Source organism: Lepidochelys kempii, chromosome 21 (assembly GCF_965140265.1).
Source record: "Lepidochelys kempii isolate rLepKem1 chromosome 21, rLepKem1.hap2, whole genome shotgun sequence".
NCBI classification, from domain to species: domain Eukaryota; kingdom Metazoa; phylum Chordata; order Testudines; family Cheloniidae; genus Lepidochelys; species Lepidochelys kempii.
In genome coordinates this window covers 15739010-15753271 of record NC_133276.1, presented here as the reverse complement: position 1 = coordinate 15753271, position 14262 = coordinate 15739010, and the positions used below count along the sequence as shown (strand labels likewise).

Genomic DNA, 14262 nt, shown 5'->3' with positions numbered 1-14262 from the left:
AGCCTGGAGAGTGTAGGACAGTAGAGGTAGCGTGTGTTGCAGTCTGTATTTTTAAGATTCCTCTACGCAGCTCTACTACAAGAACCCGCTTCATTACACAAAGCTGCTTTTCTTTGAGCAGGAGGTCACATGAAGAGGAAGAATTCGAGATTCTTAGTTGCCCCGGAGCTGCCTTCAAAACCATGGTCCCTGTGGCCAATGAGCCATTGATGTCAAACTCTCTTGTAAGGAAAGTTCAGGTACTGTGCCCAGGGTTACCATGTGTGGCTTTCAAGGACAGTAAGATGGAACACAGCCTACAAGGGAGAGCTGCCATTCTTAATAAACCAGCTGTTTGAGTGGGTTTAGCCTGTAGCAGAATGAATGGTGCCTGAGGCTTCCTTTCTAATACTTCAATGTGTTGTCCAGCCTCTTGTGTGCTTTCACATCTCTCCACTTCGCTCACATTGCTGATCTTTTTTTTAGTGCTTGTGAACTAAATTCACACTTGTGGCCTCTTATATCCTTGGTCTGTTTTGTCTGTCTTTCTGTCCACTCTGTCTCACTCTCTGCAGAACCTCCACCAGCTCAAACAGATTCACGCCCTGAGGCAGATGAATGAGCAGCTGTTGGCCGAAAACAGGGCCTTGACCCGGGTCATAGCCAGGCTCTCAGCATCCACCGAGCCCCCAGAATCAGAAGAGCTATAGCTTCTTCCCCTCCAGTTCACCTCGCCTCCTTCCTCTATTCCAGGCAGGTCTTTACTGTTGTTGTCTGAACTGTCCCTTGCCCCTTTTAACTCTTCATGAAGGTGTTTGGTAAGCCTGTGGCTCAAAACACAGCATGTGGCAAAGGGGTGGTGGGCAAAGGATTCCCCCCACCCACTCTTAAAAAAACCCAACCTTCCAGCATGACATAATTCTGTGTTTGAACCCAAGGTTTTAGAGTACACTGCATTTGGCTTCTCTGCTCTTTGCCCCACTTTGGAGATGCTGGCCTCATCGCTTTTGCAAATCACTCATACTCCAGGGATGAGGTTTCCATGTGTGGGCTTGGGATTGGAGAGCATAGTCTTGTGTAAATGGAAGACTTAACCCCCTTCTTCCCCCCCCCCCCCCACTTTCTCAAAAACTGCTCAGCAAAGGACACAGTAGGGGCTGGAATGGATAACAAACTGCTACTCAAAACCGGAATATTTGTCCTCATGCTCTCCTGGGACTCTTCATGCTGATAAATGGACATGTTACTCGTTTTCTAAATTCCAGTGAGTTTGCTAGCACCGTCCATTATATCTTAAAGTGGGAGCATTTATTGCAGCGTGTAATTGATCATACCAGTTATTATGAGGAGTTATTTCACCTTGGTGTAGCTGTATCAGAGGTCAGTAGCTAGCAACTAATACTCACTGCCTGTGACACCAGGATTGTCTCAAGTCAGAGTTAACGTCCTCCTGGGGAGATTGTGAATAAGCATTACATGTCTTAAATGAGAGAGCTGTTAATAAAAGTCTGGCACTTAGCAGTTGAAAGCTGTGTTCTTTTTAACTTTACTTGTATAAGGAAACAGTTTGTCCCCCTCTGTGTTTTGAAAGGCACGCTTTGACTGGGACTTTAATGCAGCATTTACAATATCCCCCAAGCAATCTGTTTAAAGGTTAACATGAACAGGTAGGAGGCATGCAAGATGCATTTGCTTTTTTCACAATTGTTAAATTTACTGCAGAGCAATTACTGTTAGCCCCAAAGTTGTCTGTTTTGATCAGCTTTCCTCATCACATGCCAGGCAGTTAGGTCTCTTCTGTCTTGCTTTTTCTTGCTCAGTGTTAAAATTAAGAGAACTAAAAATGTAAATCCTAACTGTCTCCTTCAAGCCCCTGTCAGTCTTGTGTCAGGTTAGTTCAGAGGTACATGGGCACACTCAAATATAACTAGGGAGGCAATGTGTTCCAGCCCTTGGAGCTAGGAGACTTATCCATATTAGAAATAAGGTACAAATCTTTAACAGTGTGGGTGATTAATCACCGGTAGAAACTACCAAGGGAAGGGGTGGAGTCCCCATCTCTTGAGATCTTCAGATCTACACTGGATGTCTTTCTGGAAGATGTACTTCAACTAAGCCAAAGTTTAGGCTCAGTACAAGCATACCTGGGCAAAATTCTCTGGCCTGCATAACAGGATGTCGGACTAGATGATCTAGTGGTCCCTTCCTGGCTCTGCCACTCATTTATCACCTTAAACGGGGAACCGAGCCTCAGTTTCCCATCTGGAAAATGAAGAAAATGATGGTTACCCCCTTTCTAAAGTACCTTGATCAACGAACGAAAAGTGACAAGTATTTTCATCCCCATTAACCACTCCATATGCCAGGACGACGGTGCCATTTCTCAAAGGGTTTTATTTAATCCCCATCCCTTCGAAAGGTCCCCATCATTTTCTCTTTCCAGTCACACCCTCACTTGTACCTGACATGTGACAGATAGGTGAAGTGCATATGCAATACTTCAACATGTAGGATTCGCTTTACCATCTTGTTACACCAGTCGAACAACGCTGGAAGGGATGGCCTGAGGACTGAATTCCCACTGCTGTGTTGTTTCCACTCGTTTTGGTTTTGTATTGACCATAAAAGTGTTCAGCTGCCTGTCCTAATCATTGTCAATCTGCTTTGTGTCTAACTTACTTTACAAAACTCCAGTTTCCTTTACAGTGAAACAAATAGGGAACCAGTACATTCAGCAAGTAAGGGTGAGGAAGGGGGGATGGTATTTTAAAAGCTTGGCTTTCTGCAGTCAGGTCTGTTCTACTTTCAGAAGCTCCCTTGGGAGTAGTTGATCTTTGTGCAGGGCTGAACCTTTTTAAAAGTACTTGGTTTATTGTTAAAGTTGCATTCTTACTGGTGCAATAAATCGCAAAACCTTGGTGGACCTTGCTTGTAAAACATGGGCAAGGTCCGAGCTCCCTGTAAGCAGTGAAGATTGAGACACTGCGATGTAACCTCTTCACTCCTTTTGGGAACCCATGACAGATTAATCTGTTCCCGAACCAGGAGACACCAACTGGAGGGTCCCTGGCAGCCATTTGGGTTTTTTCAAGACTTCACAATACACCAAACAGAGATGTAGAGAGGACACCTGCTTCTGGGAAGCATTGCTTGTCTGGAAACTGAATCCTGACATCCAAAGAGGAACCAATGTGATTAAACTGCCTAGGTCTGTTGACCTGACAGTTTGTGTATGGCAGTGCTCAGTCTTGCTTTGGCTGCAAATTGAGTTGGAAGGCAGGAGAGAAGCACCCAGATACCAAATGCTTTCCCTGTGTCACACGGTCTCTTGGGACTACAGTGATGTACAGTATTCTCTATCCACCTAACAGTGGCAAATTAGTTGTTTTTTTAATTGGTAAAATTGACCTATTGCTTAAATTCCAATAAAAATACTCCAAACAAATGCTTGCCTTTCAAACCAACACACAGCCCACCAGCACAACCGTTCAAAACAAAAGATCACTCGTTAAATCCCCACCCTACCCTTGCAACCCACAACCACATTACGTGCACCTCCTGCCCGCATACAAACCATGTAGCCTTTAACTTGGACAATGTGGCGTTGTTACCTTCTCTTTGGCATGTTGAATGTCATTGTGCAGTGGTAGACGTTTGTGCGGGCAGTGTAGATTTGTAGTTGTTTAAGCATGCTTTGTTGGCTTCACTGTTAATGGAGGGAATTGCTTAAGTGGAAATAGTGTGTAATAGTGTGTTTCACTTTTGGGAGTTGTCTGTTGACAGCAGTGTTAATGTAGGTGACCTAATGAGGAAGTAGGGTGGTTGTTTTTCCAGCTGTTTGTGGTATGAGCTGAGTTTGCATGTAATCTAGTGAATTCTTGGCTCCTTAAGGGTGTGCTGGATTGTTCGCACTTGAGCAAAATCAACCGATTCTTAAAGATTTGTGATTTTGTTTGGGGGACTTTCCGAGGTATTTAAAGTCCATCTGGAAATTGATATTAATTGACATGGATAACTTATCAGTGTTGCCTATCATTGTCCTTACCCTATCCAGTTTTCAACCGATTGTGGCAACCATGAGTCCAGCTATCCCAGCTTAGTCTATACCAGTGTGATCCATGAGAATTCTTTTGTAGCACAGCTTAGTGTAGACAAGACTAATCTTGTTGGATGTAAACTGCCCTGTCCTCTATCTGGAATTTCTGACTTGGCCATTTAAAGTTGACCTTCAAGGGAAAAAATGGGTTTGTGCCTCTTTCAGCTTTGTGTGGTGGTACCTGGAAGACTTTGAACAAAGGTACTGTTTACCCCGGAGGACTGGTGCACTGACATCCCCAGAGGGGAAAGGAAGAGCCTGCCACTGTTTTGATTTTTAACACCTGTTAACTGAAATTACTAATGAACACTGTGCAGGAAGGAAGGATTTGCTCGGTCAATGTCTTCCTCACTCCTTCAGGTGCAGTATGAAAGCTTGCAGTACACAGCCCTGAGATCCTCCAGAAAAGTCAGGGATGACCAGACTTGCGTCTGAGGTTTTTACTAAGGGCTTGTCTAAACTTACCCAGGGATTGACGCATCGGCGGTCAATTTAGCAGATCTGGTGAAGACCCGCTAAATCGACCACAGATTGCTCTCCCGTCTATTCCTGTACTCCACCGGATCGAGAACAGTAGGGGGAGTCAACAGGAGAGCATAGTGTGGACGCTATTAACATAAACCTTTCCTGTCTCCTTTGTCTATCATAAAGAGGCAAAAACAGGGCACGCACGTAACTTTCTAAAAATACTTCAGGTCACCCTCAAAGAAAGTCTGTCAGTTGTAACTAGCCTTTGGCAATCGATTCACGATCTAATGGTCAAGCTTTAAAATGATTCCCTCATCCTAGCCCTGCTTTTATCCTGCTGCTTTACCCATTTCATGTAGTGCTGGCATAACTTTAAGAATGCTGTCTCCGAGCCTCCCACTCAGGGTCCTTTGGCTCGTCCCCGCATCATTCCAAAGAGCTGCCTCTCTGTCCGCATCTGTTCCCATCTCTCGAAAGGGCTGATCAAAATTGCAGAGGGTTTTGGAAAATCTCATAAATGTGCTGACTGCCCCCAGCAAGCAGCAGATGGGAAGTGTTTGGTACTGAAAGCACTCCATGCTCATCCTCTGTCACTCCAGCTTGAGAAGCATGTGAGCTGAGTCTCCTGAAATTCTGTAATTCAGTGTGTATGTTCCTTTCCACGGGCCGCTGGCTTCCATTAGCCTGGTGAGGCTTTTGTGACTGTAACAATGAGCCGTGTAACCCTTGCCCTGCCTTTGTCTTTGTACAGGTTTTGACAGAGCTGAAGTCAGACAATCAGAGGCTGAAAGATGAAAATGGAGCACTCATCCGTGTCATCAGCAAACTCTCCAAGTAGGAAGTCGGAGGGAAGGAAGGAGGGGGCTTTTGTGCACAAGCTGCCAACCCTGCCACCCAACCCCCAACCGCCTCTTGCCCTCCAATCAGAAGTACAGCAAGCCTTTCAGCCGTGGGAACAATGCACCTCGCACTCCCCCTGTCCCGTCCCCTCATTGTACATTCCCTTAGCACCCTTCTGAATGCACCCCCCGGCCATTTTATTATTTTTAATTTAAGCATGTCGTGGTATCTTGGACATTTTATTCAAGGGGAAAAGAAACATGCGAACTGGGTTTAAGCTGCCAAAACTTCCTGCCACAAACCCAGCCTTGTCCACATTGGACTCCAGTCAGTCACTACTGTAATAAGTGATACAGAAATGACTCTGTCGAAGTGATCCAACGGGTCCAGAACCTTTGTAGCTGGGGGCGGGGGGACATGAGCGGAAGCTGTTACACTGAGGATGTACGTCAGCTGCCCACTTGGCATTGGGGAGTCCGGTTACAATGTGATGCTGTGAAAGCCACGAGGGCTTGTTTCTGTGACAGACTGTGATGACAGCTGCTTTGCACGGAGACTCTGTTCTCCTATCGTCCCAGTAGCTGACTCTATTTAATGTACGATTTTAAATTGGTTTGCTATCTTCATTTCTGAATCCCAGTTTCAGACCCCCCCCTCTTTGCCCATGCTTCGTTTCTGCAGCCCAGGTGATCGTGGGTCGCTCTGTACTCCTTCCACAGTTGCTATCTCAGTTACTATCCAGGTAATAGCATCTGCTAATTGCATCTGGGCTCTCTCCTCTTGGGGTAAGATTCATCGCTGATATTGGCCGGGGTCTCTGATGAAGGAGAAACTGAAGCAGCAGAGGTCACCTGCTGCCCCCACATGCACATGTAACAAATCTGGGTGTGAATATCCAGCAGGGAGGTACTCATGCACAAGTAACTAACCCCCATCTTCTTCCAGTAGCAACAGGATGAGCATTTGTCTGTTAGTGTTACTTACAGGATAACACCCTGCAAAGTACTTGGAGCAGATGTCTGGTGTACTCGTTTTCATTTCCAACAAGAGCAAAAACGAATGAAAATACAGGTGTATTTTGAGCTGGCTTTAAAGGGGGTGAGGGTGGAGAGGCTGTATTTGACTACGTAAAGGATAGCCCGGCCTTTGATGGCAAATCCTAACACAGCTAATACAGCAAGGTTGAGGAACCTTAAGCAATGATCAGTTGCCAGCTGCATGTCATTACAGGGTGCAACTGTTTTCATTTAATAGCGGCCAGAATGAGCCAGTGTGGGGTGTGTACTGGTAACCAGATCTGTGGGGTAAACTGTTTTGATTGCTGGAAGCTAGCAACAGGATTTGACCTGGATGAAAACCTCAATGGACTCTCATGTCCTGTGTACTTAGAACAATTTGGAAGTGTTCACTTCCAAGGGCATTAAGAAGGTGACTCCTCCAGATGTTACACACGTCTCTTTCTAGCTTCCAGTGGAAGCAGGGCATTAACTTGTTAACACATCTGCTGAGCTTACTGTTAGAGGACTACTTGTGGTGGGTTCAGGAAGGGACCCTCCTTCTTTAGAGATTCCAGTGCTGGCGCAGATGATGTGAGTCTAGCCACTATGTTGACGGGGACAGATTAGTAACTTGAACATGGACATTATTCTCATCATTGCTCAACAGGGTAAAGTCTAACTCTGTCTTTAGCATCTCAGTTATTGCTTCAGTAGGTGTTGGCCTGAGGCAAAGTTTCTTATCTCCCTTCCGTTTTTTTGTTTCCAAAACTTTGTTTTGCATCCACCATCCTCTCAGCTGAGCAGGATGACAAGACCCACTTCGGAGCCTCAGTGCTACCCCTCAGTTGGCCAGTGGCATCACTTGTGGGTGACATGAGACACCACTTTTCCTCCTAACGCATTGAGTTGTTACTACTGCAACACATCTAGTCTGGAGGGGAAGAGATCAAAACCAATAATGGCACCTGGGCCTTCTGCCTACTACTGTCTCTGAGCCAGGGATCCATTTTATTCCTTCTAGAACTTCACAGCATCAGGAATTAAAATGGGGCAAATGCTTATCTGGTTTAATTCCTCACACCTTTTCCAAGCGCTGCTCTCCTCTTGTAAGCAGTTGTTCTCTGGGGTTTTCCCCATCCCCCTGGAATTTTCATTTCATGGCCCACTTCTTGCTTCAGATTTGGACAGTTAAGTCTAGATGTGACAGGAGCTTGCTCTCTTCCTATGTATATGGAGGTAGAGGTTCTGCACCTGTCAGTGGGCTATTGAGAGCAATGCCTTTCTGCTGGCCGGTATGCTATTACAAGTCTCTCATCAACACGTTTTCCATTGGACAAGAACCACTGTCTGTTTTTTCAACCCATTCTGCAGTATTCCATTCTGCACTGTGAGTTTGCGACTACCTACCTGGACCATTAAAAAGTCTAAATTCAGGGAATCTTTCTTCTTTACTGCACTTGATCCTAACAAAGAATCTGCAATAGGTAATATGGGATGCAAGAGGCATGAACCTCATGTAGTACCATGCGAAGCCGAGACATTTTAAATTAGGTGTCTGTTTAGTACTAGGTTTATCATCCTAATCTCTGTCTAGGTTAGAACTCAGATCATGACTAGCCAGAGCTACAAGCGTTCCATTGTAATACAGTGCTGCTGTACACCAACTCGGTCAGAATGTTTCTTGGGCTCAGTTGACCTTTGCTGACTTAACTATCCCACTGAGGAGATACGATGCGAGACACATGGCTTTCTATGCTCAAGGCTGAGTGCACAGAAAGCAGTTTTTAAAAAAATGTTTCCTATTTTAATCCATAGCATTTGCCAGAGGTCTCCCCTAGAACACACGAGAGCTTTTTCCAAGCAATTGCTTGGGGGTAAACCCATTTTTATCCAAGAAACTTATCATAACTTGTAGCTGCAATAGCTGAGGGACAATTTTAATGTGCTTCTTAATTTATATAGCAGGCTTTCCTGATAAATTATTTTCCCATAACAAGCAGAATTCACACCTGTCTTTTTAACTGGCAGTGAAATCTAGAGAAGTTTCTTCTAGATAAAAATTGCTGTTTTTTTGGCATGCAAGGCTTAGATTTTAGCCAGGTTGTATGCAAGGATGACCTGGCATTGCAGTGACTCCTAGAATTTTCTCTGTCAAATAGAAATTTGGTGAGGAGGAAAACATGGAAGTTTAGATCTGTGTGTTCTACACACACTTGGGAAAGGTGGAAAGTGCAGGGTTTGTGTAAGAATTCTGTTTAAATTGAGAGAGGAGTCCTCTGCCTCTTACAGCTACTTCCCCACCCACAAAAGACTTACATCAAAGCTGAACTTCAGAAATACTCTCGCACCTTTTGAAGTGCTTGCACATCTCTTATAAATCCTTATGCTGCAAGCTCTGTGCAACTCTACCTTTGACTAGCTGGACCACAGAGGTAACAAAGGACCACAGACATAACCCGAAAGGAGGAAGAAATGTTCTTGAGCGTGGACTTGGGTTTCAGTTTCATTGCTCACAAATTGCGAAACTAGGGTTTATTGAAGTGGGAGCAGGTCTGTTTGTCAAAGGTGAGTTTCGGGTGAAATCAAAGGCTTGCTAAGAGGTGTACCTGAGGTGTTGGAGTGTGCAAAAAAGTGCTCTCCACTTGCATAGGGAATGTAGCTAGTCTTGAAAGCTGCCAACGTGGGACGGATCTGGAGTGATGGGCTGTATTGGCTGGAGATTAAGGTTGGTGTTCATATTTTTGAGAATGTGAATGAATTGGAGGTCATTGCATGGGAGTGACTTCTGAGCTATTAAAGGACAATGCATTTTTTAAAAAGAGAACAGAGGCAAAGCTGAGTCTGTATAGGATAGGGGTATTGTCAGTGTGGCTTCAGTTCTGTCACACCGTAGGACTGGAGATTTTATCTAATGGATATTGATGTGCAACAGTAGTGACAGCAGCTCTCTGTACCAGTATTGATCTGCTGTGCGTTGATGTAGTGAATTGATTAGTCTAGAGAGCAGGCCAAATGTGCCTCAGCCAATCAGAGAGCAACTTATCTGCAGTGGTGCAGGTTTTTATAAGCATACTGCACTCTTACGAATAAGGTGGTTTCAGACTGGTTAAGGGTTTTTGTATCTTTTTAGTTTTGATCAGTGAATAAGTCGGCCATACAGAAATCGGATTGGCTGGCACAGTCTCTGGGTAATTTTACAGCACTTCCATTTCATCACAAAGTGCTGTAGATAGAACCCAGTTGGTTTGGGCTTTCACCAGCCAGTACAGGTCTTTCTCCCTTATCGCTGTCAGTCATGATAAGACACTCGAGCATGACCAATAATCAATCAGTTGACACAGTGCATGTGACACAGGTATTGTACTACTCTCTTTGAATTGTGAAGTGTCTGTTGGTGAAAGGTCAGTTCAGTCCCAACTTTGTTTGGAGGGACCTGATTTAAAGGCGTCAGGATTATGTCCATTGTGGAAATGTGTCTCAGAATGAAGAGTCTGCTAATCTGGGCTAGTGACTATTGTGCTCGAGTCTAGCTGGTGGGAAGCAAGTTAGGTTGTTTTCAAAGCCATTCTGTACAAAGCTTGTCAATCCATAACACATCTCAGCCCCCTGCAGGAGAAAGGATGTTCCAACTCTAATTCTACCTATCATTCTTGGGGATGAGCGAGCTGGTAAGAACTTCACCATGTTTGCATGGGATATGTTGAAGAAATCTTGCCATTGCTAATAGAGGACATTCTCCTTGCTGACTGCAATATCTAGGGTGAGTCTCCAGCACCCGATAACATAGCCTTCATCTCTGAGGGCCTTTCTTGGGTTTGTCTGATTCGTCCATCGGCTAGGTAGAGCCTCTAACTTCCAAGGGTAACGGAGTCTCAGGCCACGCTTTGAAATGCTGGTCATGTTATACATATGCTTTAAAGTTTCCACTTTTCTTCTTTCCTGTCCTCCTCCACCAAATGCCAAAGGCCATAGCTCCTATTGCTTTTTCTAGGCTATCGCACTGCTGATCTGTTCAAGGTGCTTAAATGTTATCTCCTTGTTTCTGGCTCTGAAGGGACAGCCCGAAAAATTCCGAGTGACCTCGCTGGGATAAATCAAGTGCAGATTTGTACTGAGCCAGCAAAGGGACTATCCTTACCATGATTGGGTGTTGAAAACAAATCTAGGTCTGGGTGCTTTGTGGTGCTGAGCGGAATTCAGAGGTGGTCCACAAAATATGGCTGTGTGGAAAAGGTATGTGTTCTCAACCATACAGGCCTTCCTTAATTCAGAGCCACCAGCATCGGTGTTTAGGGTTGCTTAGTTTCTTGTCTTCGGCAATAACTTACTGAAGAAATGCTCCCTTTTGCTAGCTAGTGATCAGGTCGTTTGATGCATCGGGGAGTTCTCTTGCATAGACTTGTCCAGAGCCCATTTCAGAGGGAGGAAGAGTTGTCTTGCCCCCAGTCTGAGGTTCACTTGCAATTGTTCCGGGGTAAAAGGATCTGGTAGTGACTGATCACTACCCATAAATGCAGACTGTGGAAGGCCTCTGTCTGCCTGCTGTTGCTGTTAACAGGCTGATAAGCCATACTAGACTGCAGGAAGGCGAAGAGAATGAAGACTGTCCGAGCTTTGCAGCTGTCATTGGTGAGAGGAATCTCTGAAGCTGGAATTCTTGTCTGACCCTTCCAAATCGACTCTGGCTGTATTCATGATCCTTTGTTTTGCAGTAGGTTCCCTTTTTCCATACTTCCATCTTGGTTATGCCCTTTCCCACTGGACTGTTACCATCTGGAAGCACAGAGCAGCTCCTGAAGCATTCCTGGAGCCAAGCGTTTGGAATCAGTAATTCTCCTCGACTCTCTCTGCTTTCGCTGCCCTCTGCAAAGACGGATTGATGTGGGAGCTGAAGTGGGTTCTAGCTTAGAAAGTAAAATGGCCTTTTAAGAAAAAAAAAAAGGAATTGAAATAGGGTTGGAAAAAATCCACAGTGCTAATTTCCTGAATGACTGCTTAGCTCACTGAAGTGTTTGTAGTTAGACCTATCTTTGAGGTACTGTGGAGTCTCCAGCCCCTGGGAGCATCCCATGAGCGGTTCACAGAAAGCTGCGCCTGAAATTCAGACCAGATTTAGAGTTGATTCTTCTTCCTCCTTCAGTCTCTTTCCCCTAAAGGCCAATCTCCTAATTCTGCCTAGGGTGAGAATTGGTTACTTGATTGATGTGGTTCTTTAAATAGTTCCCTGGGCAATGATCTGGCTGCAGCAGGGCAAAACACCTGGTGAGCTTCATTTTCCTGAGCATATCCTGTCGAGGAAGCCAGGCGTTTGCCAGGGAGTGTGCTCGCTCCTAGAACGCTAACCCTTGGAAGAGATGAATTGACTGTGGTGTTGGTGCGTCACCTTTCCAAGCAGTAAGTGTGCTGTACTTACCTTTCGTAAGGAGAGTTTTACAGCTCGTTGTAAATACACTACTTGGAGAAAGCTTATGAAATGGTGGGGAAGAATGTATTTTTATGCAACTTTGAGTGGCCTTTCAAACCTTGAGACGAACGATTTGTTTTACTGGTGGTTGTTATATAGTATTATGTGTTTGAAAGTTTGGGAATAATATTCACAGCTATATGATGCTTGTAAACACAACAGTATTTATAAATGGATAAAATAAAACAGTGTTTTAACTTTTGCCTCTCAGTCTGTCTAGCAGGGTGTGGAATGGTGACTATGAATGCATACAGACCTGATGATTCCCCCCACAGTCAATGAGACACAGGGTAGGGCAGACTTGGGATGGGTCTTTCCCTTCTGCTGAGCCTCTTACATTAAAGATGAAGTTAAAAGTACAGAAAACGTTCTGTCCCCTTTATCACTCTCGTGTCTCTCAAAGGCTTACCAGAAATTTCCTTCTGGTTTTGTTTTTTTGCATTAGAAATACCTGGTCCTGACTCACTTGAGGGCAGGACAAACTTCAGTTCTGGCTTCATCCCATTGTTACCTCCCTGGGGAAGACTGATTCATTTTTTGCTGTTTAATTTGATCTGGGGCAACTGACCAGTTTGTCCGTGTGTTTATAAAAAGGCTTCCAGAGCATTATATCGGGAGCACAGTTATTCTCGTTCAGTAACGTTCTACTAACGAACAGTCGCGTCCAGTTCCCCAGCAAAAAGAGGGGAGTGAGATCACCGTCATTTTGATTTTTCTGTCGTTAAACAAAGCCCAACTTCTTACAACCAAAGGCCCTTAGAAACTCCCTCCATCCATAAAGTAGTAGCAAAGAGCACTAGTTCACCTTTAAGAGTAAGAGATGCGATTGAGCTATGCACCATAAGCAGCTTCAAGGACAACCTTTGCAAAGCAGCTGCTCAGACCCTGCATACAAGGTGGTAAGAAGAGTGAGAAATGCCCGAGTCTGGGGGAGGCGGGAGGAGGAAATAGACCTGGAAAAGGTGGAAACCCATCCCTTACTTCTGGGGTAAAAGTGGGACTGGGGGCCAGGCCTGAATGACAGTACAGCTGTTCTTCAGTGGGGAGAGGACAAACTTAGGAACACATACAAGGGAGTGAAATTGCAGCCGTCAGTTATTGACTGTGGAATCAGGTGGAGCAATGAAGCTTAAGGCGAACATACAGCAGTTCCCAGAGGTGTCCCATCTTTGCATGAGCTCATGGCAGTTTGCACCCTGCACTAGGATGTTCATTAGCACGAGGAAATGGGCCACTAGCCAAGGTTTATGGGCCTGTCCCTTTTAAATACACCTCCACACTTCCAGCAGTAGGACCCTGCCTTCCTCCCCACCCAGCCCCCTAGGTCTAGATTAGACCATGACTACGTATCAGCATAACAAGCACTTTCAAACCCAGGTTCCTAAAAATCCACAGGGAGGGACCTTAATAAAAGCAGCCGGGTTCTCAGAAGTGCTGAGTGCCTGCAGCTCCCATGGTCTGCAGTGGGATTTGTGGCTACTTGGCAAATTAGCAAATCAGGCTGCTATTTTTGTGCCCTAAATATGGATTTAGGCACCCGGGTTTGCAAGTGGGGGCCAGTAGCATTCAACTCGTATTCGTGCTAAGTGATTCCCAGTTGGTTCCTGGTTTCCATCCTCCTCCTCCTTCCCTGCTAGTTCTTTTCTCCCTCCCTGGAGTGTCTGCATCCCATTTTATTTTGCTTCTATCTCCTCTTCTTGTATCTCCCTTTTCCTTCCCTTCCACTTGCTTTCTCCTGGTTCCTCTTTCCACTGGAAAAGTTCCTGTCACTCATGAGGTTGAAGAATTCGTCACAAGGCTGCATATGTTTGGCTTAAGAAGCCAGCATGCTGGTTACCGGCTACTTTTGCTGAGGGTTTTCATACCATGAGGGTACCTCCCTCTTCTGATCCTGAGGTACTGGAGTGAACCCTGCAGTACTGCCAATCCCACGTGCTCAAGTCATGAGCTGCAACAATTTGAGATTAAAAATAAATAATTCTTCAGTGTCTATTTACCTTCTGTTTTCGGAACCTTTAGGGCACCCTGTTTTCAAGCCTTTCTGTCCATGAAGGCTAGAAACAAAAGCTGAGCTGCTTGTGTGATCACAAGACTCTAGAAGCTTGGGCTTTAAAACCACAAATATCATGATAAACCTGCAAGAGTTGGCAATGGTGTCTGCACGCAGAGGTACTGCTGGGCCTGGGATCTCCCCCTGGCCTGGAGAGCTCTGTGGCTACGTCTACGCTGCAGCCTGTCCAGCGTAGACCTCAGCACAGGGTGTCCAGCCTTGTCCAGGATACATCACAGCTGGGTAGCTAGCCCATCTGAAGTGCATTTGGCTTTGCTGCTGTTGGTATCTGAGATGGTAAGACTACAGCTAGCTGAGAGACGTACGTGCTGCGGTCACACTCACATTGCGGTGTTGGCAGCTGCGT

At 45.3% G+C, this 14262-nt stretch overlaps 1 protein-coding gene across 6 annotated transcripts in view; it reads left to right on the top strand.

The window, feature by feature from the left end:
• Positions 1-12047, top strand: part of PPP1R12B (protein phosphatase 1 regulatory subunit 12B) — a 178703-nt gene extending 166656 nt beyond the window's left edge. For all 6 annotated transcript variants that reach the window (XM_073319698.1, XM_073319696.1, XM_073319695.1 and 3 more), the window contains one exon: positions 5295-12047. In XM_073319698.1, the coding sequence (XP_073175799.1) occupies positions 5295-5381 (87 nt within the window). In that variant the 3' untranslated portion in view covers positions 5382-12047. The remainder of the gene's footprint in view (positions 1-5294) is intronic.
• The last annotated feature ends 2215 nt before the right edge of the window (positions 12048-14262 follow it).